Source organism: Theropithecus gelada, chromosome 6, assembly GCF_003255815.1.
Source record: "Theropithecus gelada isolate Dixy chromosome 6, Tgel_1.0, whole genome shotgun sequence".
NCBI classification, from domain to species: Eukaryota; Metazoa; Chordata; class Mammalia; order Primates; family Cercopithecidae; genus Theropithecus; species Theropithecus gelada.
In genome coordinates this window covers 134,060,066-134,086,008 of record NC_037673.1, presented here as the reverse complement: position 1 = coordinate 134,086,008, position 25,943 = coordinate 134,060,066, and the positions used below count along the sequence as shown (strand labels likewise).

General features: G+C 42.4%; 1 protein-coding gene across 4 annotated transcripts in view; it reads left to right on the top strand.

Moving 5' to 3' along the window:
- KLHL3 (kelch like family member 3) overlaps positions 1–25,943 on the top strand; it is a 117,297-nt gene that overhangs the window by 19,194 nt on the left and 72,160 nt on the right. For 3 of the 4 annotated variants that reach the window (XM_025388597.1, XM_025388599.1, XM_025388598.1), the window contains exons 3-5: positions 7,229–7,335; positions 18,453–18,574; positions 24,451–24,613. In XM_025388597.1, the coding sequence (XP_025244382.1) occupies positions 7,229–7,335; positions 18,453–18,574; positions 24,451–24,613 (392 nt within the window). Of the gene's footprint in view, positions 1–7,228; positions 7,336–10,455; positions 11,110–18,452; positions 18,575–24,450; positions 24,614–25,943 lie in introns of those variants that run through there. The other variant, XM_025388600.1, reaches the window with a different exon arrangement.

Below are 25,943 nucleotides of genomic sequence, written 5' to 3'. Positions count from 1 at the left end.
ATGAGTGCCTGCCCACCTCCGTTCCCATCTGACCGGGAGTATTTAAATTGGCTGTAAGTCTTTTGGCTCCAAGTCCTTGGCCATAGGGGTCCCACCAAGGGACAAGATGGACCTGGGGCAGGCAGGCACACTACCCTGGCAAAGAGATAGGACAGAATGAAGGTTTGGCCATCAATGCTGCCCCTGGCAGATCTTGTCTAAAAGGGTGAGAATGTAAATTAAAAATATAATTCTAAGCCCCGCAGTGGACTGGAACAGACCATCCCTTGGCCAAGGGGACCCCTGAGTAACTTTGAAAATGGAGTTCTCAGCCATGATGGGATGGGAGGGTGGTCAGACCCCCTCCCTTGGTGACCGTGATTAAGCTTTCCTCCCTAAGGTTCTAACAAAAAAGACCCCACCACTGATATAAACAAACTTTCTGACACTGTCCTTCCTTTTTTACCTGATAAGAGACCACTGACCACAGGAGTGGTTCTGGCTAGTCTTTTTTGAGAATGTGCAGTAAGGGGTTTCACGGCCTCTGCTTCACTTTTTAACGTCAGAGGACTGAAAACTCCGCCCTCTGATCACCTCAGGTTTTGAACTTGGAGAGCAAGAACCTCAATTGCACATGTGTATGTTTCTCCTTTCATAAATATTCATGGCTCCTTCAATAGCTTATTGAATATGTGTATTTGGCCACCTTGATCAGCATAAATTCCTGTTTCTTTTGCCACTCTCTCAAAGTATCTTGTTTCTGGCTTCTGACTGGAGGCTGTGCTTCCCAGCCTGTCAGAATAGCCACCCTGCAGGCCATAACCTTTAAAAGAAATAAAGTTTCCTCTTCTTTTAAACAAACAAACAAATGAACAAACAAACATGTGCCTTAGTTGGGCATGGGAGTTTGTGACTATAATCCCAGCTTTGCAGGAGGATCACTTGAGCCCAGAAATTTGAGGCCAGCCTGGGCAACATAGTGAGACCCATCTCATTAAAAAAAATGAAATTTACATCTCATCCTAACTTAACACTATATTGAACACATTTTTCTGTGTCATTAACTGTTCTACAATATTAAGTGGATCAATGATATTCTATTTTTCATTTATTTTTTAAAAACAGTTCCCTATTGTTAGATGTCTAGGTTTTCCCAGTTCCTCATATAAATAACCCCTGCTGTGGTTGTCTTTGTAGCCGTATAGCATAGTGGTTACAAACATAGACTCTGGTTTCAAATCTTATCTCTAGTACTTATTGTGTGACCCTAGCCAAGTTAATTAATCTCTCTGATCTCACTTTTGTCAACTATAAAATGAGGCTAATAAGAGTACCAGTCTTGCTGGCTTGTTAAGAAGATTAATGAATAAAATGCTTAAAAACAGTGACAACACATATATTACTGTTGTTGAATACTTGTGCACATTCATGATTATTTGTATAGAAGAGAAGTAGAACTGCTGATTTGAACAGCCTGTAGAATAATAATAATAATAATAATAATAATAATATTCCTTAGATACTGTTGTGAGATCCTGGCACATAATGAATATTCTGTAAGCATTAGCTGTGATGATGATGATGATGATGTGCTAAGCACTGTGCTAGGTTCGGGAATATCACAGGAGATGAGAGGACCAAAATCTTGCCCTTAATGAAGCTTGTATTCACATGTTGTTGAAAGGCTACATCAAATTCCAAGGTAATTAAATGGCTAACTTCTGAAAACTAGAGTGGAAAGGGGAGGCAGGGAGGAAGGGGGTCTGCATTGATACTTTATTGATCTGAGTGAGTTTAATGGGAACTAGAGAGAGGCTGGGTATACTTATGGAGGTCTGGGCTAAAGCATCTTGCCATCCAGGGGTTAAGCTAATAAAATGTTACATGATATTCCAGGGATCTGGGATTCTTTCTTGCATTGCTTTCACATTCCCTTCCCTTAATTTTAAGCTATTTGAGTTAAAGCACACATGTTATTTGCAATTTATGAATCACAAATTCATGAGTTTCCTATTCTTTTTACCTCCATGGTAGAGAATGGCTGTTGGAATAGTAACTGCCAAGGCTTCTTCCTCCTTTTGCACTTCGTTGCTCTGCTGTGGCCAGACCGCAGCTGCTGCTTCTGAGTGGCAGAGCTCTAGTGACTCTTACTCCTGACTTACCATCCAGCCAGCAAACGGGACTGTGGGCCTTCTTAGAATAGAACATCCTAACCAGGCCTGAAAAGAAGAGGGCAGAGAGAACGGAACAACCAATGAGTAGAATCCACATGCAGTCTTTCTTTTCTCATTTTGACAATTTTAATCTCCCATTTCACCATTGCAAACAGTTCTCTGCTCTCATTTTTTTTTGATGATCTGTCACTATGCTTTTATTATTGTTATGAACCATCTTAGCATATTGCTTTCTGTTTTTCTTTTGGTAACAGCTTTATCAAGACATAATTCAGATGCCATACAATTTACCTGTTTAAAGTATACAGTTTAATGGCTTTTAGTTTATTCACAGAGTTGTGCAAGCACAATCTTAGAATATTTTCATCACCCTAAATAGAAACCCTGTATTCTTTAGCAGTCATCCCCTCCATAGTTTACCCTGTCCTTACCACCACTCCCCATCAGCCCTAAGCAACCACTAGTCTACTTTATGTCTTTATAGATGTGCCTGTTTTAAAAATCATACAATATATAGCCTTTTGTATCTGGCTTCTTTCATTTAGCATAATGCATTTAAGGTTCATTCATGTTGTAGCATGTCTCAGTACACCATTCCTTTTTATTGCAGAATAATATTTCATTGTATAGATATATCACATTTGACTTTTGGCTATTATAACTAATGCTGTTATGAACATTCATGTACAAGTTTTTGTGTGGATGTATGTTTTTGTTTCTCTTAGGTATATGTCTGAGAGTGGGATTATTGGGTCATATGGCAACTTTAATCTTTGGAGGAACTGCCAAACTGTTTGCAGAGCAGCTGCACCATTTTACCTTTCCATCAGCAGTGAAACTTCTAATTTCTCCACATCTTCTCTGACACTTGTTATTGTTTGTGCTTTTGATTATAGCCATTCTAATGAGTGTAAGGTGATATCTTGTTGTGGTTTTGATTTGCATTTCTCTGATTTTTAATGATGTTGATCATCTTTTCATGAGCTCTTTGGCTATTTCTATATCTTATTTGGAGAAATGCTTATTCAAATCTCTTGTTCATTTTTAATTAGGTTATTTTTCTGTTTATTATTGAGTTGTAACAGTTTGAGTTCTTCACATATTCTAGATACAAGCTAATTATCAGGTAGATGATTTGCAAAAAATTGTTTCTCATTCTATGGATTGTCTTTTCATTATCCTGATGGCATCCTTTGAAGCACAAGTGTTTTAAATTTGGATACCTAATTTATCAGTTTCTTTTATTGTTTGTGCTTTTGGTGTCATATCTAAGAAACCATTGCCTTATTTGGAGTCATGAAGATTTACCTCTGTGTTTTCTTCTAAGAGTTTTTATAGTTTTAGCTCTTACTTTTAGATCTATGAGCCATTTTAAATAAATTTTTGTATATGGCATGAGGTAGGGATCCAACTTCATTATTTTGCATATGGCTATCCAGTTGTCCCAGCACGATTTGTTGAAAAGACTATTTTTTCCCAGTTGAATGATCTTTCCACCTTGTCAAAAATCAATTGAACATAAATATGAGGGTTTATTTCTGGACTCTCAATTTTATTTTATTGATCTATATAGCTATCCTATACTAGACCACACTGTCATATTTTTTGAGATGGGGTTTCACTATGTTGTCCAGGCTGGTCTTGAACTCCTGGGCTCAAGTAATCCTCCTGCTGCAGCCTCCCGAGCATCTAGGATTATAGGCATGTACCGCTACACCCAGCTACACACTGTCTTTTTTTTTTTTTTTTTTTTTTTTGCTGGTTATTCCTCCCTTCAACCTCTTAACCATCTCACACGTCTGAATTCCAGAACCATGTAACCACTTGCCTGCTTGGTAACCTTACTTACGCATCCAGTGGGCAGCTCAAACTTAACATGTTCAAAACTTAACCTCTAATCTTAAATGAAATATTATATGGAAAAAAGAAGATATGGAGGAAAAGTGAAGCAGACAATCGAAAAATACAAATTTTTTAAAATATAATTTTTTTCAAAATATGAAAAGTTAACATTTGCTAAATATTTACTATTAGCACTATGCATTACCTGATTTACAGCACATCTTAATTCCGTGACACTCTGGGGACATTGTATACTTGGCTACACTAGAGAGTGGTGAGACAGAGGTTTGAGAGGCTTGAACTCAGGTAAGTTTGATTTGAGAGCCTGAGCTCCTTCCTAACAGCTACACTGTACTTTTCCACAAATGGCAAAGTGTCTAGTCCTACTTTTCTCTCCTCAAGATGGAGTAGTGATAGCTCAGAAAAAAGGATCCCATAGGATCCCAGGTAAGTTGAATAGGAGTGCTTGTGAGCCATGCAGTGCTTTAGAGCTACTACTTCCCTCTTCCCTGTAGCACGTATACATAAAGATGTCTCCAGTGTGCAGACAGACTTCCCCACCCCCAGGGAAAGCCCATCTTAAGTATTTGGCAAGTTTCTTTTGGCCAATTTCCCAGGTTAGAATTTCTCTGGCCTTAAGATACACTTTCCACCCATCAGAACTGCTGTCATTTATTTGCTTAACTGGATTCTCCATCTTTATTCTTCATTCCCTTGTGTTTCTTTCCCATTTGTTCAAAAATTGTCAGCCTCCCTGGGTTTGTGCAAGATAACACACCCTGACATTGTTCAGCTCCTAGCACTGAACATTTACTCAGCATTTCTGACTCTTCTCTGCCAACAGTTTTCTTATTAGTTACCAAAAAATATAACCGATTACTCTATTTTTTAATTTTTTTAGACAGAGTCTTGCTCTGTCACCCAGGCTGGAGTGTAGTAGCATGATCTTGGCCCTCTGCAACCTCTGCCTCCTGGGTTTCAAGCAATTCTCATGCCTCAGCCTCCCTAGTAACTGGGATTACAGGCATCTGCCACCAAACTGGGCTAATTTTTTTTTCTTTTTTTTTTTTTGTATTTTTAGTAGAGATGGGGTCTCACCATGTTGGCAAGGCTGGTCTCAAACTCCTGGCCTCAAGTGATCTGCCCACCTCAGCCTCCCAAAATGTGGTTACTCTTAAATAGCAGTGATAATTCAATTTTCTTCCTAAAATTGTTAATATAAGTAAAAATGTCCAAAATGAGTCTATTCATGTTGGAAATACATTTTTAGAGTAAAATTTAATGAGACTAAAAGGCCGTTTTCAGATGGCACCTGTAATCCCATTCGGCCCCCATGATATGTGTCCCAAAGGCAGCTAAAACAGGTGAGAAACTGGGGTGAGCTTATTTGCCCATGGTCTCATAGCCAGTTAGGGGCAGAGCCAGTTCTGTTCCTGGTTGCACTGGTTTATCCTGATATAGTTGGTGATTAGGGTCTACTGTCCATTGTAGGGTAAGGTCTCAATCCCCCGGTTTTGCCTCTTGCTGCCAAAGGTCTCACCCTTCCAGGAAGCCTCCTTAATGATACCTTATTCTACTTCCTGACCACTTCTCCCTGTTGAGCTAACCTGTCTTCTGTCTTTTCTCATTCTGAGTGTCAGCCAATCATGAGGCATTGTGGTACTGTGGAAAAACTACTGTATCTGGAGTAAGGAGAATTGGATTCAAGACTTAGGCTTCTGTGGCTTTGGGCATCTTTTCACCTCTCTGAATTTCATAGACCAGATGATCTCTAACAGCATTTGCAGCTCCAGCCTTCTCAGGACCTGTGATTCTATTTCTCTGATACGTGAACCTAAACAAATATCTTAGTAGTTGACAGTGACTTAATGTGCTACACCAGAGATAGCAAATATGTAGCTTTTCTTCCATCTGTCAACCATGGCAGACTCATTAATTGGCCTCAACATTCTCACACAGAATCTAGTCATGACCTCAACCCTCTCAAACCAGGGTAGCGTGCCAAGTAACCACTACCAGTAGCTTACAGTTGAAGTGGGTTTGTCCTCCTTGTCTTTCCTCCTCTCTCCAGTGCTTTAATCTCAAGGAGGAATGAGTGGTGATCAGGATACCACTCAAGTTAAGAGCATGGGTTCTGGGCTTCAGCTGCCTTCATTTAAATCCCGTTTCCACTGTTGCTTTTCTGTGTGGCCTTGGGAAAATTACTTCTCTGGACCTCAGTTTCTTCACTTGTAATATAGGCATAACAATTAGCCCTATCTCATGGGGTTGTAGAGAGGATTAAAAGAAGTAGTATGTGTAAAAAAGTGCTTAGAACAGTGCCTGGCACATGTAACTCAATAAATATTAACTATTATATTGTTAACAGTCATGATAAGAGCTTAGGAGAGTGATGAAGGAAAAATTCTTGGGTTGATGGAAGCTCGTGGCACCCTATCAATCTCTAAAGTAGTCAGATCTCCATTCTGTCTATGAATGTGGATTGATTACATTTCATTAATTAATTTATTTATTCAGTAAAAATTTAGGGTCTAATATGTGCTAGGTATGCAGCCAGGTGTCTAGGATATGACATTAAATAAGACAAGTCCCTTTCTGAGTTCAGTGGGGGTGACAAACAGAAAGGTAATTACAGTATTTTTAATAATTTCAGTGATTGGAGTTTGCACAGGGTCTTTAGGGAGCACTGTGTTTGCAGGCAGAGTCTTCTTGTTGAAAGTGTTAAATCTGGGTGGAAAGAGAAATACCTAAGGCTGGCTTGCCTCTTACTGGTGTTACATATACAGTGGATCCCGTGGGGAATTGTTAGTACTTGGTCTTGCTGGTGATACACTCAGTGGTATGCTCACGTTCCTCAGCATTCATTCGGTCACTCGAATGATAGCCCCAAGCTTTTGCCACTGTTCCCTGAGCCACTAAACCCCTAATTATTAATCTGAGCTGATGGAATTGGGGAACGGAGAGGTGAAGATAAATGAAGCAGCCCAGAATTTACAGCCAGAGAGTAGTTGGATCTCTCCATGGACCTTAGGAAAGCATGAATGTCAGGTTTCTCAGGGACTTGGAAAAGTCAATGAATCCACCCGCCTCTCTAACTCAAGATAGAGCAAGTCCCTGTGACAGCTTTGTATAGTGATAGTGTGAAATCTGGGTGGGAGAAAAAAATACCCTTGTAAGATGAGGGTAGGTGTCCATGCTGTGACCCATCCTGTCCTTTCACTGGTGTCTTACAGTAAACAGCTGTTGTGTGACGTGATGATTGTGGCAGAAGATGTCGAGATAGAAGCCCACCGTGTGGTCCTGGCAGCCTGCAGCCCTTACTTCTGTGCAATGTTCACAGGTATGGTGAGTGGCCAACATTAACCCATGGTTATGGGGCTGCAGCCCCAATGGGAGAATGTTGGGGGTGTGACATGAGGGGAGGGAGGAAAGAGAAAGCCCTTAGCCCACTATGAGGGGCTTCTCTATGCCAGATATTGTGCTTTGTGCCATGGAGGACTTGATGGAACCAAGTCCAGGCCAGTTGGGCATGTCGCCTGTGTCCACCATGAGGAAAAAAGGTAGACTCACATAGTCCATTAGTTCTCAAAACTCAGCCTGCACCATAATCATGTGGGGGAGATTGTTAACAATGTAGACTCCTGGGCTCATGGCCAGGCCTTCTGATCTCTCACTTTGCAGATGGAGGACACTGAGGCTGAGACAAGGGAAGAGACCTGTCCAAGGTCACAGTGAATGAGTGGGGCTTGGCTTCCTGGCACCTGGCCCAGTGCTTTACCAGCTGGCCTACCTATTGTCCTTTCCTAGACCTTCATTCCAGACAGGGGCCCTGGGCCTCCTCTAGTCTTTACAGAGTGGAGGAGATTTGGAAAAGTGATGATGGATTTTGAGAGGGATGAGAAATAGGTATAATCAATATCTGACATTCAGTTTCAGCACCTTTGCCAACTTTCCAGGGTCCCTATTTACTGGGCATGCCCAATAGTCTTGTCCAAATATTTCCCATCTGTTAGTTCTGAGATTGAATTACCTGAAACCCATGGGCTAATCTTCCTGTCTATAGTTTCTCTCAGCACCTCCCCTGAACCAGGTACTTTCAGTGCTCTATAAATCACTGCTGACAGAAGGAGGCCATCTGGGCTTGGTGAGACCTCCAGACTGGGTCAGGTGTTCCTTCTACATGCTTTCCAAGTGCCTGTGCCTACTCTGAGTATGGCAACTGTCACCCTGCATAATTGTCTGTTTCCTGTGATCTATAATGCCCATGCCCTGTATCTCATGTAACTGACTGCTTTCCATCCTGCAAATGTCTCCTCCTCAGGCAGGCCCCCTCTCACCGCTCTGACCATAGTTCCACACCAGGCCTCTCTCTTTCCTATAACTTGACTTCATCTTTTCATAACATTTATCACCATCTGAAAATCATCTTGGTTTGTCATTATGTGTTTTTTACCTGTCTTGCCTCACTAGAATATAAGCCCCATGAGGACAGGGACCTTGTTGGGCTTGTTTGTTACCATATACTGAGCACCTGGTACATGGCAGGACACAAATATTTTTTAAATGAGTGAATGAAGTGTCACCTGCACCTTACTGTGAGCTTTGGGCACTTGGGGAACATGTCTTGTTATTGTTGAATCCTCCATGCCCACTACAGGAGGTAGTGAATAAGTGAATGTCTGAAGAATGAACACAAGCTTGCTAATGATGGGTGAGTGCAGGCATATTTTTGCTGAATGGGCTGTAACTCTTTTCCTAATATGGTACACAGCTGGGAAAGACTGGTTTTGTTGGGAGAGACTTGGCACTTGTGCATTGAGAGTTTGTCACATGTGTTTCCCCCTTGACTTGTCATGTGAAGGAGCTGGTCTCAACTTGGAGTCATGCCTCTGCTAAATGGACCAAGCTACTCTTACCTTACTTTCATCCATGAGCCAGGAATTTCACACTGTAGCCTGGAAAACCAGCTAAGTTCAGTATCTGGAAATTTTGAGCTGCATTCCCTTTTGAGTTGTTTTAAACCCTAGTTGCAAGGCCTTTATTTCCTTTTTTCCCCCTTTCCTTCATCCATCTATATTTTAAAATAGTTCATCTTGTCTGTAGAAGTTATTTAGCTATAACTTCAATAAATACCTCTGCCAGTTATTCTTTGTGTGTGGGGTTTGGAGAGTTCAGTGTTGAGAGAGGAATCTGTTTGGAATTGCAATGAATTGTCGTGCTGGCTCCACTTTTTGCTGATGAACTTACCTCTGAAGTAGCGGAAGTGTCATAGCAAAACCAAAGTGACTGTACAAATTGGAAGAAAAAGTGCTTCTGGGGCATTCTTAGATTCTAGGAATTGAAGGGACGGGAGAATCAAGAGAAGAAAGCAGTGTAATGCAATGCCCAGCCCAAGCCTTCCATTAAACCTGGTTACCAACCATCCTTCCACCCATCCATTCACCCATCCATCCAAATACTGTTCACATGTGTTTATTACAGATAAAAATCAGAAACTGTGGGCAAGCAAAAAGTAAAAAATTATGTGTGCTACAACATCTAGGTAAGAATATGGTTTATGTCTTTTTAGATTTTATATTTATGAATGTATACATATATAAAATATATATTTTAACAAATAAGTGCATTTAATGTGTACAGTAGAATAGTCTTTTTTTTTTTTTTTTTTTTTTTGAGACAGAGTCTTGCTCTTTTGCTCAGGCTGGAGTATAGTGGTGCAATCTCAACTCACTGCCACCTCCGCCTCCTGGGTTCAAGTGATTCTTGTGCCTCAGCCTCCTGAGAAGCTGGGACTACAGGTGTGTGCCACCATGCCTGGCTAATTTTTGTATTTTTAGTAGAGAGTGCGTTTTGCCATGTTGCAAAGCAATCTTGAACTGCTGGCCTCAAGTGATCCACCTGCTTCGGCTCCCAAAGTGCTGGGATTGCAGGCGTGAGCCTTTGCTCTCAGCCGAAATAGCCTTTTTCGATGTATGTATTTTTTTTTTTTAAATTACTATTCATCTTCCTGGAATGTTCTGTCCTCCGTCTCTTGGCCTGGCTGACTCCCATTCATCCTTCATTACTGCTTAAGCATCACTTCCTCAGGAAGGCCTTCTGTGACCTCTCTGGCTTAGGTTAAATTCCTTTGCTACTTACTCCCATGGTACTTTATGCTTCTCTTTAGTATTACTACTGATCTTATTACTTCCTCAATATTTGATTTCCCTGGCCAATCATAAGCTTTATGAGGGTAAGAACTATACCTTTAAAATTCACCACCACATCTCTGCTACCTAGCATGGTCTTCCATCTAGCAGGTGCTCAATAAAAATTTCTTTAATTGAGCTTAGCAATATATAATGAATATCTTTCCATGTCAATGAAATTGCAGTTACAACCTAATTTTAATGCCTTCATAAGATTCCATTATATGTACTCTAATTGAAAATTCATTTCCTTCTTTGTTGGAAATTATAGTTTTATGTAATATTTTATTATTATAAATAATGTTATAATGGGCATCCTTGCATCTTAGTCTTTATTTACATTCCTGATTATTTTACTAGAATAGATTCCTAAAACAAGAAGTACTTGGTTAAAAGGTATGCACACTTTGAAGACTTTTGAGACATGTGCCGCATTGATCTAAAGAACAGTTGTATCAGCTTATACTCCCATCAGTAATATATCTAAGATTTATATATTTTAAGGCTCCTTGGCTTTGCCACTTGGTAAGTGGGTACTAAAAAACTCCAGTAACACTGCAAAATTTTGTTCTAATTATCTGGTTCAACTTCAAAACGTGTAAAATGCATCGTGTCCTGGGGGTAAGAGGCTGACTCTCGTTAGGTCCATTTCTATCAGTATGTTTAAAGCCAAAAGGAAAGTAAAATACACATGGCTTTCTTCTGACTTGAGTTGTGTGATTACGGTCTTCTCCTCAAGCTTAAATGTTTTTATTTTTTTGTCCTCTGTGTTCATGTTGCCCAAATGTCCTGAGATGGTTCCAAATACCAATCCCACACTTCTTGACCATTGTCCTTTGGACAATAACTTGGAATAAATGTGAAACTGAGGTCTGAGTGCCCATCAGAGAGTGTCCCAATCCAACCAGTCTATGAGAAGATCTGGGGTGAGCAGTCAACCTATTTGCCCTTTACTGCTTTCAGCATGACTTGAGTGGGGAGGCCAGCAGTGCTGTGTTCTGCCCATCTTTTTCCTATAAAGATGAAATACTTAAGACTCATTCCCCATCCTCCCCATCTGGCACCTCCATCCCAAGGGAAGCAATTTTCCCAAAATCTCCTCATCAGTGTTTCTCTCTTTTTATCATGCCCTTTACCATGGCTTCTGTGTACTGTAGTATTTGTTACTCCATATGGGTCCCTGACCTACATGTCATTCAGATACAGCCCCCATTTTATAGTGTTAAAGAAACTGAGGTCTACAGAATATATGCGCCCAGGGTCTTATGCCCATAATCATGGCTAAAAGACACTTGGGCTTCCATCGCAAATGAAGCCCTGGGAGTGATCTGTCCCACTCATCTGGTCATATTGTACTGTATGTAGTGGCTGATTTAGATTGGTTTTTTAAAGAGGAGTTACTGTCCAGTTTTTATTAGATTTAGGCTGATGTTTGACTGGTATCTTTGAATATATGGTAAGTAGAAATAGGGAGGAGAGTTCAGGAATATGCTGGGGGTGAGAGACAAGGGGCTTAGACTTGGAGTAGGCATGAATTGTCCACAAGGCAGAACCATGAGGGCCTGGCTGTCTTACTCACTTCCCAGGCATGAAGTTCCTTCCATAGAACTGTTTTTTCACCCTTGCTGCCAGCCAGACTCTACCAGGCCCTGGCCTGTGGCCCGTGTCTGTGTTCCGGGTGTTTATGTGGTGTATCGATGCCTTTGAAGAGCTCTGCATAACATGCAGCTCAGCAAAACTGAATACAAGGCAATGGACAATGAGAGAAGGAGAACTGGGGAATAGAATTCTTTTCTTAGACAAAGTGGACCTTCAGAGAGGTTGCAGAGTAATAGTGGTAGTAGATAGCATCTGGTTTATGAGAGTTTTGCCTCTGAGGAGTCAGGGATTAGGTAGAATAGTTCAGAGAAAAAGGGATGGAGGTGTGAAACGCTGCCTGGGATCAAGAAGCAATGGCTTCACCTTCCATGTGACTATCTTCTAGAGTTAGTCACTTTTGGACTAAGTGACAGTGACATAGGGCTTCTTCTTCCTGTCCCTATCATACCACAATAAAGTCAGGCATCTTTTTCTGGCTCAGGAGACGAAGATTTGAGGGTGAGGGAGCCAGCGGTCCTGTCTAATAATGTTACCCTTGATGCAGAAATGGCAAGTTTTTTGAGCAGGAATTTGGCTTGTGGTTCAACAGAGGATGGTGTGGTGGTCAGGAATAGAGACTGCTATTCACTCCCAGTGGTTTCTCCATTAAGGTGCAACTGGTTTGACTGAGATGGTCTGAAGTAGACTTGTTTGGGTTTAGAGTAGCTCAGCCTTAAAATTGAGACCATCGTTGGAAATAAACTATTGGTAAGGAATATTTTATGAATGTTCATAGAAGAGGTTTGGAGTTGGTGATGTGGAGAGGCCTCTTTACTAAAGATTAAACACAAGTGTGGTAATGCCACCTTGCACTGGGAGATGGTGTGGTATCTTGGAAAGGGCTTTGGAGTAATAATGACCTGTATTCCAATCTTAACTGCACAGGTGTGTGGAGAATTCACTTTCCTCTCTGATCCTCAGCTTTCTTATTGAAGAGACTGGAATAATAACAATAACTAGGGAACAAATATAGGTAATGGGTATAAGGCACTCAGCACTGCGTACTTAATAAAGACTACTTTTATTATTGTAGAGTATGTCATAGTTTTAAAAATTCTTGTGGATGTCAGGGGTGGAGGTGATAGGGTTGATTTTTTTTTTTTTTGTAGTCACTATGTAATGACACAGAGGCATTTTTTTCCTGACTTTGTGCTTCCTGTGCTTCTAGTTGAGCAGAAATATATTTCCAGGTGGAGGAGGGATGAGATTCCAGGGAGGGTGGGTGAGGAAGCGGTATCTATTACTGTGGTTCTGCTGGATCCTGCTGTCCCACCTTTCACAATCTCATTGTCTCCTTTGATTCTCACACAGCCTTGGGATAAAGGCAGAACAGAGAATGTCTTTATTTCACAGGTGATATAGGGTAACCTGTGGTTCAACAGAGGACTGTGTGGCACCCAGGAATATAGACTGCTATTCACTCCCAATATGACATAAGGATCTGTGAACTAAGGACATTCCCTGATCTGCAGTCAAATGGCCCAGACCACTCACCTGCAGCAGGGTTGGCCAGGATTCAAGGAGATGGCAGAGCATTTCTTTCTCTCCTGTGAGAGAGAAAGCTCTTTGGCCTTAGAGCTCAGCTCTAGCCAAATGGGTTGGCAGCCCAGATTTTAGGACTTGGATGAGGGTTGGAGGGAAGAAATTCAATAACCGTCTTAGTGCCCATGAAGAATCATTGTGCAAAGGATAAGGATTTTCCTGTTTTCTCTCTACCCAGAACATGAGACTAAATTACAGTACTAATTCAAGTTAGGAGCAAGAAGGTATTCTGTGGCATAAGGACTCTTGAATACCCCCTTTTCTTGTTTTTAAGGGCATATAACTATGTAGAGGTGGTCGGTGGTTTAGCTGTGGTGTTCTTCAGAGAGACCTGCCAACCAATCTATTACATTTTCATTCTCAAGATTTTATTTACTTAATAATAGGGTTGCTTTTATACCAATGACCTGGAAGATGAGCTAGTGATTTTTCTAGACATCTTGAGTCTTCTGTGATAATGAAAGATTTTCCTTTCACTCCTCCAGTCCATCCTTCTCCCTCTTGCTCTTCTTTGGCAGTCTTCCACCTAAAAATATCTCAGCTGTGCACATAGTGTGCTTGTTAGGATCTAGAATGAAGACTTAGATGCTTTTACCTAATAGGCTTCTGGGATTGCTTGCTCTTCTGGGCCCTCTGTGGTTCTCAGAGGCTGCTAAGTGCAAGGCCGTAACGGTCTAAGTATTTAAAGAAGTTCAAGACACAGTCAGGCCAACATCATCTTTTACCTGATATTCTGCAGCAGTCTTCTAATTGGCCAGTCTGCCACCTGTTTTGTTTTCCCATTCCCCACCCATTCTCCACACTGTGGCTACAGTGATTTTCCCAATATTAAAATCTGATGTATCCCTTACCTGCTTAAAATCTATCAGGGGCTCCCTGTTGCCCTTAGGAAGGGTCTAAATTCCTTAGCATGGCCTGTAAGTCCCTCAAATGGTCCAGCTCCTGCTTTCATCTACAGCCCCGTCTCATCATTCTTCCCTAACGTGCTCCAGCCAGACTGAACTTGTTATGGTTCCCAGACAGATCACACCCTTTGTTACCTCCAGACCTTTGTATATACTATACAAAGTTTATGTCTGGGATACTCTTCTCTCATTCTCACTTCTCTTCTGAATAACTATGACTCCTCCAGATCAGTGGCTCTTAACCATTATGCATCAATCTGATGAAAACAATGGACTTTATCTCTGGAAGAGCAAACCTGTGCTCTTGTGTGCTCATCATTTTGCATGCAGCTTTAGGGTGCAGGAATCCCTGGCTTAAGGACCTTTAAAGCTAAGTCCCCATTTCTAACATTTGACATCTTTTGCATTTGTTGGTTTTCTTGTCTCTCTCTCCACCAGACTGAGCTCCATAAGGGCAGGGCTGTGACTTGTTAACCACTGTATTATCTGGGCCTAGCACAGTGCTTGACACATGAGGACACATCTGATACATGTTTGCTGAATTGAATAAATGAACAAATATCTGCCCCTGAGAGAATCATGTTGTCTTTGGAGAAACAGGACATGCATGTTGGCAGATGGTGAGCAGAAGATGGAAAGGGTAAAAAGATGTGCAGCTGACAGACATTCTTTGTAAGTTCAGAGTCTGAGGTGGCTGTCTGGGCCTCTTGGGAAGAGCTAGCAGAAGAGAGCACTTGGACTGACCACAAACATGGAAGGACTTACAGGGCTCATCTTCTGTTTTCTGGAAATACTTTGTCAAACTATTAGGGATGAGTGAAGGAGCAAGAATGACCAAGTCCTTAATGGTTTTCCCCCTCCAGAATTACTGAAGCCCATGGAATTATGATATGTCAAGAGAGCCTCCCTTCTTCTTCTTTTTTTTTTTCTATTCCAATAATTACTTTTTAAGTGCTTCTTTTATGCCAAGCACTTTGTTATGTGTTGAGGATAAGCCGCTTGGTTCTTGCTAGATATTAAGTACTAACTTGTCCTCAGAATTAAGATCAAGGCCTTGAGTTTGGGAATACTTTTATTAAGGTTATTAGTTAGGGTGAGATTTTATTGAGGGATGTATTAGAAATGACACAGGGTCTAGAGTTAGGCCAAAGTTCAAATCTCAGTCCTGCCTCTTAGTATCTATGTGTAAATCCCTTTTGAAATGCCATTTTTGGCCAGATGCGGTGGCTCACGCCTGTAATCCCAGCACTTTGGGAGTCTGAGGCGGGTGGATCATCTGAGGTTGGGAGTTCGAGACCAGCCTGACCAACATGGAGAAACTCCGTCTCTACTTAAAAAAAAAAAAATACAAATTAGCCAGGTGTGGTTGTGCATGCCTGTAATCCCAGCTACTTGGGAGGCTGAGGCAGGAGAATCACTTGAACCCGGGAGGCAGAGTTTGCGGTGAGTTGAGATTGTGCCATTGCACTCCAGCCTGGGCAACAAGAGCAAAACTCCGTCTCGAAAAAAAAAAGAAATGCCAGTTTTATAATTTGTAAAATGGAAGTAATACTGTCTACCTCCTGGACTTGTTTCAAGGGTTAAATGAAATAATGTGGGTCAGATACACATTAGTGTACCTTAGCAGAAGGTCAGGTATACAGTAGTGACTATTACTATGAGTATTTTTAGGGCCCATTTAAACTAAAGTCTTAGTTTGGTGTAGTCATTTTTGCTGGTTCATAAAAGATAATAAAATTAGATTCTACAAGCTTTCTCAGAAAATAAGTGGTGTGTTTGAGCCCTTAGTTTTTCTTTCACATCATTTTTTTCTTGCTTGTTTAAGTTTTAAGTACTTTATATAGAAAATTAGAAATTTGAGAGTCACGTAAAGGAGCAAGGAAAAGTCTCCTAAAGACCTACTGTCTAGAAAGCTGTGTCTTAAACTTTTCTGAATCATAGACACCTGTAAGAATCTGATAAAAATGACCTGTCATCCCCCTAGAAAAAGTGAACTTTTGCACATACAGAAAAATATTTTCTTACAATTCCAGGAGTTTCCATTTATTTACCCCAAAGTTACAAAACCCTAACCTGACTTTCAACCACAAATTCCACAGGCGGAAAACAGTCAGCCCAGGCTCTGATTTACACTGCTGTGAGGGCTTCTGAATCCCTTGGTTCTTACAGTGAGGCTGCTCTATTTTTTTAGTCTTATTTTTTGAGGGCTAACTCCTTAAAAAAAGAATCGGCTATCTTTGATTATCTTTTGCAGTATAATTACCAACTGGACCCTCATCAATGAACTTTTTAATAGCTTAACTTCTGATTTCCTTGTGTATGCATGTTTTTGTTTGTGTGTCTCAATAAACTCAAGAGAGAGATTGTGGAGCCTGTCTTATGGGTGGAGGAGGAATATACTATTTTTCCCTGTTTTTCTTTACCTGTTCGTTCTGCCCCAGGGCACTGTGCTGAGGCCTTTCACGGGCTTCCACTGGCAGTCAGAGAAGAGAGACCAGGGTGGAGGGTCTCAGGTCCACCTGATCTGGCAGTTAAGGGAGCAGGCAGGATTTGGAATGTCTCCTCCGTTACTTTCCTCTCCGTTCCAGAGTCATTCAGCTCTAGAACTGTGTCAGGATGGGACTCTGGATTGGTGGAGGAATCATGTGCAGTCCGTGCAGCTTGGAGGTGGGTGTCTGCAGCCCACATGCTGTACTGTACTTTATTTTCTTGGCTCTGGTGTATGAATTCCACAGAGAGAAAACAACCACCCAGACTCTGTTTTCACATTCACATTCACATTCACATTAAGGCTTCTGGATCTCTTGTTTCTTGCAGTCAGGTTGCCCTTTATTTCAGTCTACAAAGACATGTGTTGCCTGTCTTTCCTGAAATCAGCAGCCCTTGTTGAATGGGCCTGGCTTTAGATAAACCCGTGTGTTGTATATAGAGTGCAGGCTGAAGGCAAGGGGCCTCAGGACTGTGGAAATGTGGTGCTGCTATTGCCGTTATTTACAGCCCTGCCTTCTTTCTTTCTTGGATTATTATCAGGGCCTCCAGCTGTTCTCCCTGCATGTAATCTAGCTTCTACCCTGCATCCAAAATTTCATTCAAAAATGCCCATCTGTTGATGTCATTTCCCTGTTGAAAACTTCTCAGTGGTGCTACACCTGGGATAAAGTCCCAGATTGTTTACGTGACTTACAGGGCTTGTCAGGTCCTGGCCCTATTTACCTCTCCAGCTTCCTTCTTCTTACTGTTACTCCATGTACCAGCCACACCAACCTCTTGCCATTTTACCAAAATTTATTCTTTTGGTACTTTCCTCTCTTTGCACGAATGGATTCCAGATTCAGCTCATCCTTCCTCACCTTTGCTGCCTGTAGAACTCTTCCTCATCCTCTAATGCCTCACTCAAATGTGACCTCTTAATAGGATGCCTGACTGGAGTTCCCAGGAGAGATTTGTTGCTCCCTCCTCTGTGTTCTTGGGATTTAGTATAACATGGTGGTTACAAGTATGGACTCTAGAGTCAGACTCCCTGGGTTTCCACCCAACTTGGCCTTTCCTAGGTGTGTGACTGTGGGCAAAATGAATTACCTACCCTCCTGTGCTCAGTTTCTTTATCTGTAAAATGGTGATAATAGTAATAAACCTCATAGGTTGTTGCAAGGATTAAAAGACTTTAAAGTGCTTAACACAGTGTATGGCCATAGTTAGCTCTCAGGAAATGTTACTTATTTTTGTTGTTATCACAATACTTTGTGTATAACTCTATCTACTAAGCTGTTGTCACCTCTGTTTATAAACACTTTTATATATCTGCCTTACTTGTGTTCCTTAAGGACAGGCCTAAACTTGTGTTCCTTAAGGACAGGTGCATATCTTGTTCACTTTGTCTGGCCTTGTATATGGAAGTTTACAGTAAATGTTGGTTAAATGAGTGATTGCACACAGATTTTCCTTCAAAGTGGAAGTGGGCAATAGATAGAGTAAGGAATACTTAAGGCTAGGTTTGTAGGTGATCACACATCCAAAGTTGATGTGACTTTGATATTACCTGGTTTATCCTCTTCTGCGCCTGAATCCCTTCTGCTGCCTCCTGGAGCCCAGGTAGTGCTTTTATGTTTCCAAGACAGGGCAGGAGGCCATGTGGAAGGTAAACATATCCCATATGACCTTTTTGTTTTTGTTGTAAACTCTAGGTGACATGTCTGAGAGTAAAGCCAAAAAGATAGAAATCAAGGACGTGGATGGGCAGACACTGAGTAAGCTGATTGACTACATCTATACTGCTGAAATCGAGGTGACCGAAGAGAATGTCCAGGTAAACTCAGGCTCACTAATAGCTCAGTGTATTGCACACTCAGGACCCACCGTTTTACAGTGTTATTTTATTTAACCCTCACAACAATTCAGTTGGTTACTGAAGAGGAAACTAAAGCTCCAGGGAGGTCAGGTGACCTGCCCTGGGCCACATGGCCAGGAGGTGGGCCAACTGGTCCTCAAACTCATGCCTTCCTGGCTTGGGCACCCATGCTCCTAGCCACTAGGCCATGATATCCCTGAATGAGCCTGGACCCTGGGAGTAGAAAGTCTTTAACTCATGTCTGTTCAAAATCTTGTGAAGGAAAAGCTGGGAGCTTGAGTGACTCCTCTTCTCCCCAGGTCATCATCTCATCTCAGAATTCAAACAGCTCAATAACTTTTGGGTACGAACAGTAAATGCAAAGTAATTTGGTATAAAATGAGTAGAGGGGAGGTAATAGAATTCTATAATTGGGACCAGCTCTCTTTGCTCCTTTCATCATGTATTTATTTAATAACTTTTTTTTTCCTGTAAAATACAAAGTGTTTCCAAATTTGGATAATTAGAAGATATTTTACTCTGGATCCTTATTGCCTGGTTAGGATTAAGAGGTACATAAAGCAAGGTATAGTTTGTGTGGACATAATGTTCACTGTTTGGAGGTCCTGAGTCCAGAAGCTTCTGTCTTTTGAGGTTGGGTTATGTCACCCTCCCAGCATATGGATGCTTTCACCAAACTGAAAATTCTCTGAACTTCATTGTTTAGGGACTTTTAACCTCTTCACTTTAAACTGTGGTTAGGTCAAGGGTGATGTTGGAGAAAAAACAAAAAAGATTGGGAAGGGGCTGGGCATGGTGGCTCACACCTATAATCCCAGCGCTTTGGGAAGCTGAGGCAGGCAGATCACCTGAGGTCAGGAGTTTGAAACTAGCCTGGCCAACATGGTGAAACCCCATCTCTACTGAAAATACAAAAACTAGCCAGGCGTGGTGGCAGGTACCTGTAATTGCAGCTACTTGGGAGGCTGAGGCAGGAGAATCACTTGAACCTGGGAGGCGGAGGTTGCAGTGAGCCAAGATTGCACCACTGCACTCTAACCTGGGTGACAGAGCGAGACTCTGTCTCTGGGAAAAAAAAAAGATTGGGAAGAAGAGAGTTTGGATCAAAATGTGGATTCTTCTCCATGCTGTTATGTATCTGCTGAGGCAGTTGCTCACAGGTTGTCTGTGAAGACAGGAGGTATTGAGGATTTGGTGCACTGAGGAGATGAGCATGGAGGCACTGGAGCTCTCCTGAAAGCCTTAGAAACAAGGGTCAGAGATCTGGGACTTGGTTAAATGGCTGAGAGCTATACCCCGAGTCGCTTCCCAGCCACATATACCTTGGAGAGACCCTGAGTTCCCCTTCCGTGGTGGAGGTACCAGCAGTCATAACTGACTTACTTTTATAAGCAAGCATATGCCCATCAATTCACATGCATTATTCCATTCAATTTTTATAATCACCCATTGGACCATACCAATATGATCCCTCCTTTACAGCTTGAAGAAACTGGTGCTCAAAGGGGTTAAATAACCTGCCATGGTCACATAGAGAGTAAGTGGTAGAGTTGGGAGCTGAAGCCAGTCCCCGCTGACTCACTGTGCTCTGTGGCTATGATGAATTCTAGTTTCTCATTAAATGAATGATCAGAACCTTGACTTTGGCTCATAATGATTTACAATAATAAAAACTAACATCAACTGAGCACTTCCTATGTACCAAACACTGTGTTAACTGCTTTCAATTTTTCTCATTTGATCCTCATAACAAACCTTATTGTCCTCATTTTATTTTTGAGGAGACAGAGGCATTGAGAGGTTAAGTAATTTGTCCTCAGTTGCATGGCTGGTAAGTGGAGGAGTCAAAATTCAAAATGACACTTAATCATAGTGCTGTTCTATCAGCTTCCCTGTTCATCTATATACCCCCCACCCCTTTTCCTTTCTTTCTTTATGTGGCACTGATTCTGTGCCAGACCCACTGTGTGGTTGGGGCAGAGACCCTGGGTGGCCCCAAAACCTGGGCCCCCTGGCTGGTGCCCTCCCTCTGTGCATGGCCCTGCCTCCCTGCAATTCCAGGAGAAGGTGCTTTCTGAGGCAGGGCATTTCCTTTTGTTTTTACTAAAGGAAGCAAACTCTGTGGCAGGATATCCTCTGCTATGTTTTCATGTTATCTGAGAGAGAAAAAAAAAAAAAAAAAAAAATGGGGCCTGCACATGAAAAATGGAGGGGAAGCCATTGCAAGCTGAAGGGTAACCTGTAAACTCTTTGCCGGGGGCCATTTCAGGGCCTATTTTCCAAGAACTGTAATGCTGAGGTGGCAAAAGGCAAGCTAGAAGATTTTTGACTTAGGGTAATCTTCCATCCTGATGGGTGGTTTTGGCCAACTACTCCTCTGATCTCAGCCTCCTCCCTCCAGGGACCAGGCGGTACTGCCTTAGTGATTCTATGAGGATGGTCTTGCTTCAGAGCTGAGGACCCACGCTTGGCCTCTTGTTCATAGTCTTGTCACTGCTGCTGCTTTGAAGGAGTAGAGTTTTAGGCAAGATAAAAGGAAGTCCTCTCAAAGTCCTGTTGATGTGAGGAGCGGGAACTGAAGACAGTCATTTCATGGATGTGTTGCTCTTTTTTCTTTCAGAGCCTCCGGGAATGTGTTTTGTACTTGTGTCTAGATCCCAGAACCCCATTGGATGGGGCCCTAATTTATCCCTGAAACTGAGTCTGAGCAGTGATACATCTTCCAGCCTCCAAGCCTTCCCTTCAGTATTCTGATTTCCTTGACTTTTTTTTCCATACCTTTCTGTATGAAGCAAGTAGAAGGAAGAAAAGGGCCTTTGACTCTAAGCTAGTCTCATAGTCAAAGAGAGGGAAAGAGCAATTAGAGAAACCAGAAGCCTAATTCATTTTAGGAAGTCAGTTTGGGAAGGCTTTTGGGTAGGAGAGGACTCAAACAGGATAAGGTGTGTGGAGTGGTAGAAATCCTTATAGTTTTTGCCTACTAAGTAGGTATTGTGAACAGTAGGGAAGTTGAAAGCTATGTGGATAGCTCTATCCAGGGAGGTTTTAAAAATTGAAATTGTAACCTAAGGAGTATATTCAGGAAATATTTATTATTTCATTTCTCTGGCTAGTTGTCATGAACTTGAGAATTTAAGCACCACACTGTGCTGCTGTCTCCTTGGAAGAGGGGAAGGGGGAAGGGACTGTGTGTCACTGGCATGATCTTGTGTATGTGTATAGGGTGGGGGAGCTCACTGGAATGCAGTCTGGGGGCAGATTGGACTCTCAGAAATTCTCTTGGGTGGTGGGTGATGGGGAGAGGGTTGCTGTTGAATTCCTGCCTCTTCTCACATCTGGCCCTTTTGGAGTTTACCACACCTCTGAGTAGGGTGTGTGCTGGCCAACATTTGATGGCTTCTTCTCCCTCCGGGGCTTCTTAGGGTCACTGGTTAGAGGTTACTTCTCCCTAGGATGAACACCTAGCCTAGTTTGCCCAGAAGTGAGAGGCCTTCTGGAATGGGGACTTTCAGCGGTAAAAATGGCGAAGGCCCAGGTAAATCAGCATGATTGGTCAACCTATGGCCTTAACTCCAGTCTTAACTCTAGCTGATACTGGCCAGGGGGCGTCATGGAGGTCATTTGGAGACTGGGGGCAGAACTTTTTATTCCTGGTGTGCATTCAGCAAGAATGGTTAATGGATCTCCATTTGACTAGCAGGCAGAGACTAATCTGGTCCTGGAATCTGTTCGGCCAGGCTGAGCAAGCTCACAGGTTAATTGAGTTTCCCAGTTTATGTCTGCTTAGTGGGGATGGTGGCTGCTTAGTGGGGATGGTGGCTGCTTAGTTGGGAGAGAGTTCAGGTGGTTAGATTAGATTTGGATCCTACCTGTGTTCATTTATAGTCCAAAACTTTCAGAAGAGGGTGATTTTATCTTTTTCTTGCTCAGGAATGTATTAGTGGTTCAGAAAATATCACAGACATGGTGTTAATTTACTGTTTTCCTGCTGGGGATATAGGATAGTGGAAGAGAGGGTAGAGGAAGGGAAAAGGAGCACATTTTCTAGAACTCAGCTGTCGTGAGGGAGAAGTGTAAGCCTGTGGGTAGGAGCAGCTTTCCTTGTTGAGCGTAGGCATTTGGCTCAGGAGTTTGAGCACTGATAGTGGAGGCTCTTGGTGGTTATTGTCTGTGGGCAGGGATAATGAAGGGTGACCGACTGTCCCACTTTTAGCCCTGAAAGTCCTGGGAAACCCCCCAGTCCTGGAAAAACTAGGACTGTTGGTAACCCCAGTGGAGGGACAAAGCCCCCAAATGGGCAGTGGGGCAGAGTTTTTGGCCTGAGTACATAAAAGTGATGAGAGTCAGAGCTGAGGACTCAGACCTGTCTTGGGAGAAAGTCAGAGTCCAGAATTTAAATCACTTAAAAAAAAAAAGAAGTCTTTTTTAAGTGTCCTGAATCAAGAAAACAAATACATTTGCAGCCCATATCTTCCTGGGCAAGCCCTTGTGGATGGGAACAGCTAGAGTGTAGCTGGCTCAGTCACTCTGTCTCAGAGCCAGGGCAGCAGCTAAGAGCAACGGACTGGGGCAAGGGGATTATTCTGGGGTGAAGTGGATGCCGGGGTCCCCAAGATAAGCAGCCTTAAATCAAGCTCTTCTGCAGTGTGTTTTTAAAATAAATTTCTTTTTGGAAAATAATTCTCAGACTATCTGCTGCTTCCATAGGTGAAGGTCAGGGTAGCAGAGCTGAAGTGGGACAGGACTTTGGCCTTTTGTCCTGTATGTTTGACCTAGAGGCAGGCTTCAGCAGCTGAGGGAAAGTCCTAGGGAAACTTGACAGAGGTTGGCTGTCTGAGCACCCAGCAGGCCTGCTCAAGCCAGTCTTCCCTGACCCTTAGGAAAAACACATGCACATATACCTGAGCAAGAATTATTTCTGTCTTCCAGCATATAGTATAAGTAGTCATGTGTCCTGTGACCTTTTAAATGGAAACTTAGCCATCCTTTCTCTAAGAATGTACCCAAAGATGTTCTTTGCTTTGTATCTGTTCGATGGGAGAATGAAGTGTCGTTGCTTGAGTCCTGAGGGATTTGGGATGAATCTTGTTCCAGTAGACTCTAAGCTCCAGGAGAATAGGATCTGGTTTCTCTTGCTTACCCCTGAATCCCAGAGCCTAAACTAGTGCCTGGCACATAGATGTTCAGTAATTAATAATTCATTAAGTACCTTTCTGAATGAGGACAGTACACTGAAGGTTGTGGGGCAGTGGCTCTCAAATATGGCTGTACATTAGAAGCACCTGGGGAGCTTTAAAAACCATCTTAATGTCCAGGCCACACTCTATACCTATTAAGTTAGATTCTTTTAGGGCAAGACCCAGGCATCAGTAGTTTTAAAACTCTTAAGGTAATTCCAGTTTGCAGCCCAGCATGAGAACCATTGTGTGTGTGTGTGTGTGTGTGTGTGCGTGTGTGTGTAGAGTTTTGTTACTCAGAGTGTGGTTTGTGGACCAGCAACTGCAAATATCACTTGGGTTCTTATTAGAAATGCAGGCTCGCAGATCCCATCCTAGACCTAATGAGTTAGAATCTGTATTTTAATGAGATCCCCAGGGAATTAAAGACTGGGAAGCATGGCTGTAGGGATACAGAGAATCTGCTGGTGTTTAGGGTCCATGAAGTGCAGAGTAGTGGGAAATAAGGCTGGAAAGCAGGCTAGGAAGTTTGGACTTATTGGGCAGGCAGTGGAGGGCCATGAAAAGATCTTGAGCATGGAAGTGATATGATAGGAAAAAGGGGATGAGTCCCTGCCAGTAGGAGCCAATGTCTGAGAACGTCACTTTCTCTTGCAGGTGCTGCTTCCGGCAGCCAGCTTGCTGCAGCTCATGGATGTTCGGCAGAACTGCTGTGACTTCCTGCAGTCTCAGTTGCATCCCACCAATTGCCTGGGCATCCGTGCGTTTGCAGATGTGCACACCTGCACTGACCTTCTGCAGCAGGCCAATGCCTATGCAGGTAAGGGGGAGCCGGACTGCTGCACCTCCTCCGAGTTTGTGGATCTAATCACCTGGTCTTCTGCAGACTCCTCAAAGATTATGAGAAGTGGTCTCTGCTGTGAAGCAGCTATGATTTAGGTAGGGATACAGGTGGAAAGATAATTAATGATAGGAGAGTTTAGCTCATTGCCAAGTGGAAAATGATTGATTGCCAAGGGGATGGTACAGACAGTAATTTTCACTAGAGTAGAGGAAGGAGATCCAAGAAGACTTGGGCGGTGGGGAGAGCAAACTGAGCTAGGTCTTGAGCTAGGTCTTGTTATTATTAAGAAAACTTTTGTTTTTTTCTGAGTGTTCCATGAACATTCTTTTAAAAGTCACGTACTGGCTGGGCGCGGTGGCTCACGCCTGTAATCCCAGCACTTTGGGAGGCCAAGACAGGCGGATCACAAGGTCAGGAGATCGAGACTATCCTGGCTAACATGGTGAAACCCCCGTCTCTATTAAAAATACAAAAAAAAAAAAATAGCTGGGCGTGGTGGTGGGCACCTGTAGTCCCAGCTACTTGGGAGGCTGAGGCAGGAGAATGACGTGAACCCGGGAGGCGGAGCTTGCAGTGAGCCGAGACTGTGCCACTGCACTCCAGCCTGGGCGACAGAACGAGACTGTGTCTTAAAAAAAAAAAAAAAAAAAAGTCACGTACTATTGCAGGGCTTGTAATGATGAGGAGTGCCCTGCTCCACCTTTCCACACCAAGTCTTGCACTCCAGAGCCACTCACTTTCAATCCTTTAGGAATTAAAATCCTGGTTCTGATCCAGCTAAAAGCTACTTCATCTACTACTCACCTCCATTTATCAAAATAATATGTATAACTGCTATTCTTTGATTTATTAGTTTTAGATATTATTTGTTGACTTCTCCAGAAGAATAAGATTGAGCTTTCGCAGACTTTCCCCTTATACACATGCAGCCATCCCCGTCTTTATTGTCCAAATATAATTTCCACAACTGAACTAAGTCATCTATTACAATTATAGTGTTTTTTAAATCAGAAAACTTTAATCAGAAAGGCAGTTAGTAATTGTCTTTTTCTCTTGCATAGTGTATGGTTCTACCACTACTTCTTGTTAGAACAGTCCTCAATGCATCAGATAATCTGTTGGTTCACTTATTTTTCTTGGAGATGTTCTCTGTGCTAGAGCTTGTCATTCTATTATTTTAATGGGGTTTTGGGAGGGAGTAGAAATGAACATTTATATTCAGTCCACCATGTTTATTTAGCTAGCTGGAAAGAAATCTTCATTGCCACTTGTTCCAGCCTGAGGAAAGATGATGAATGACTAGGAA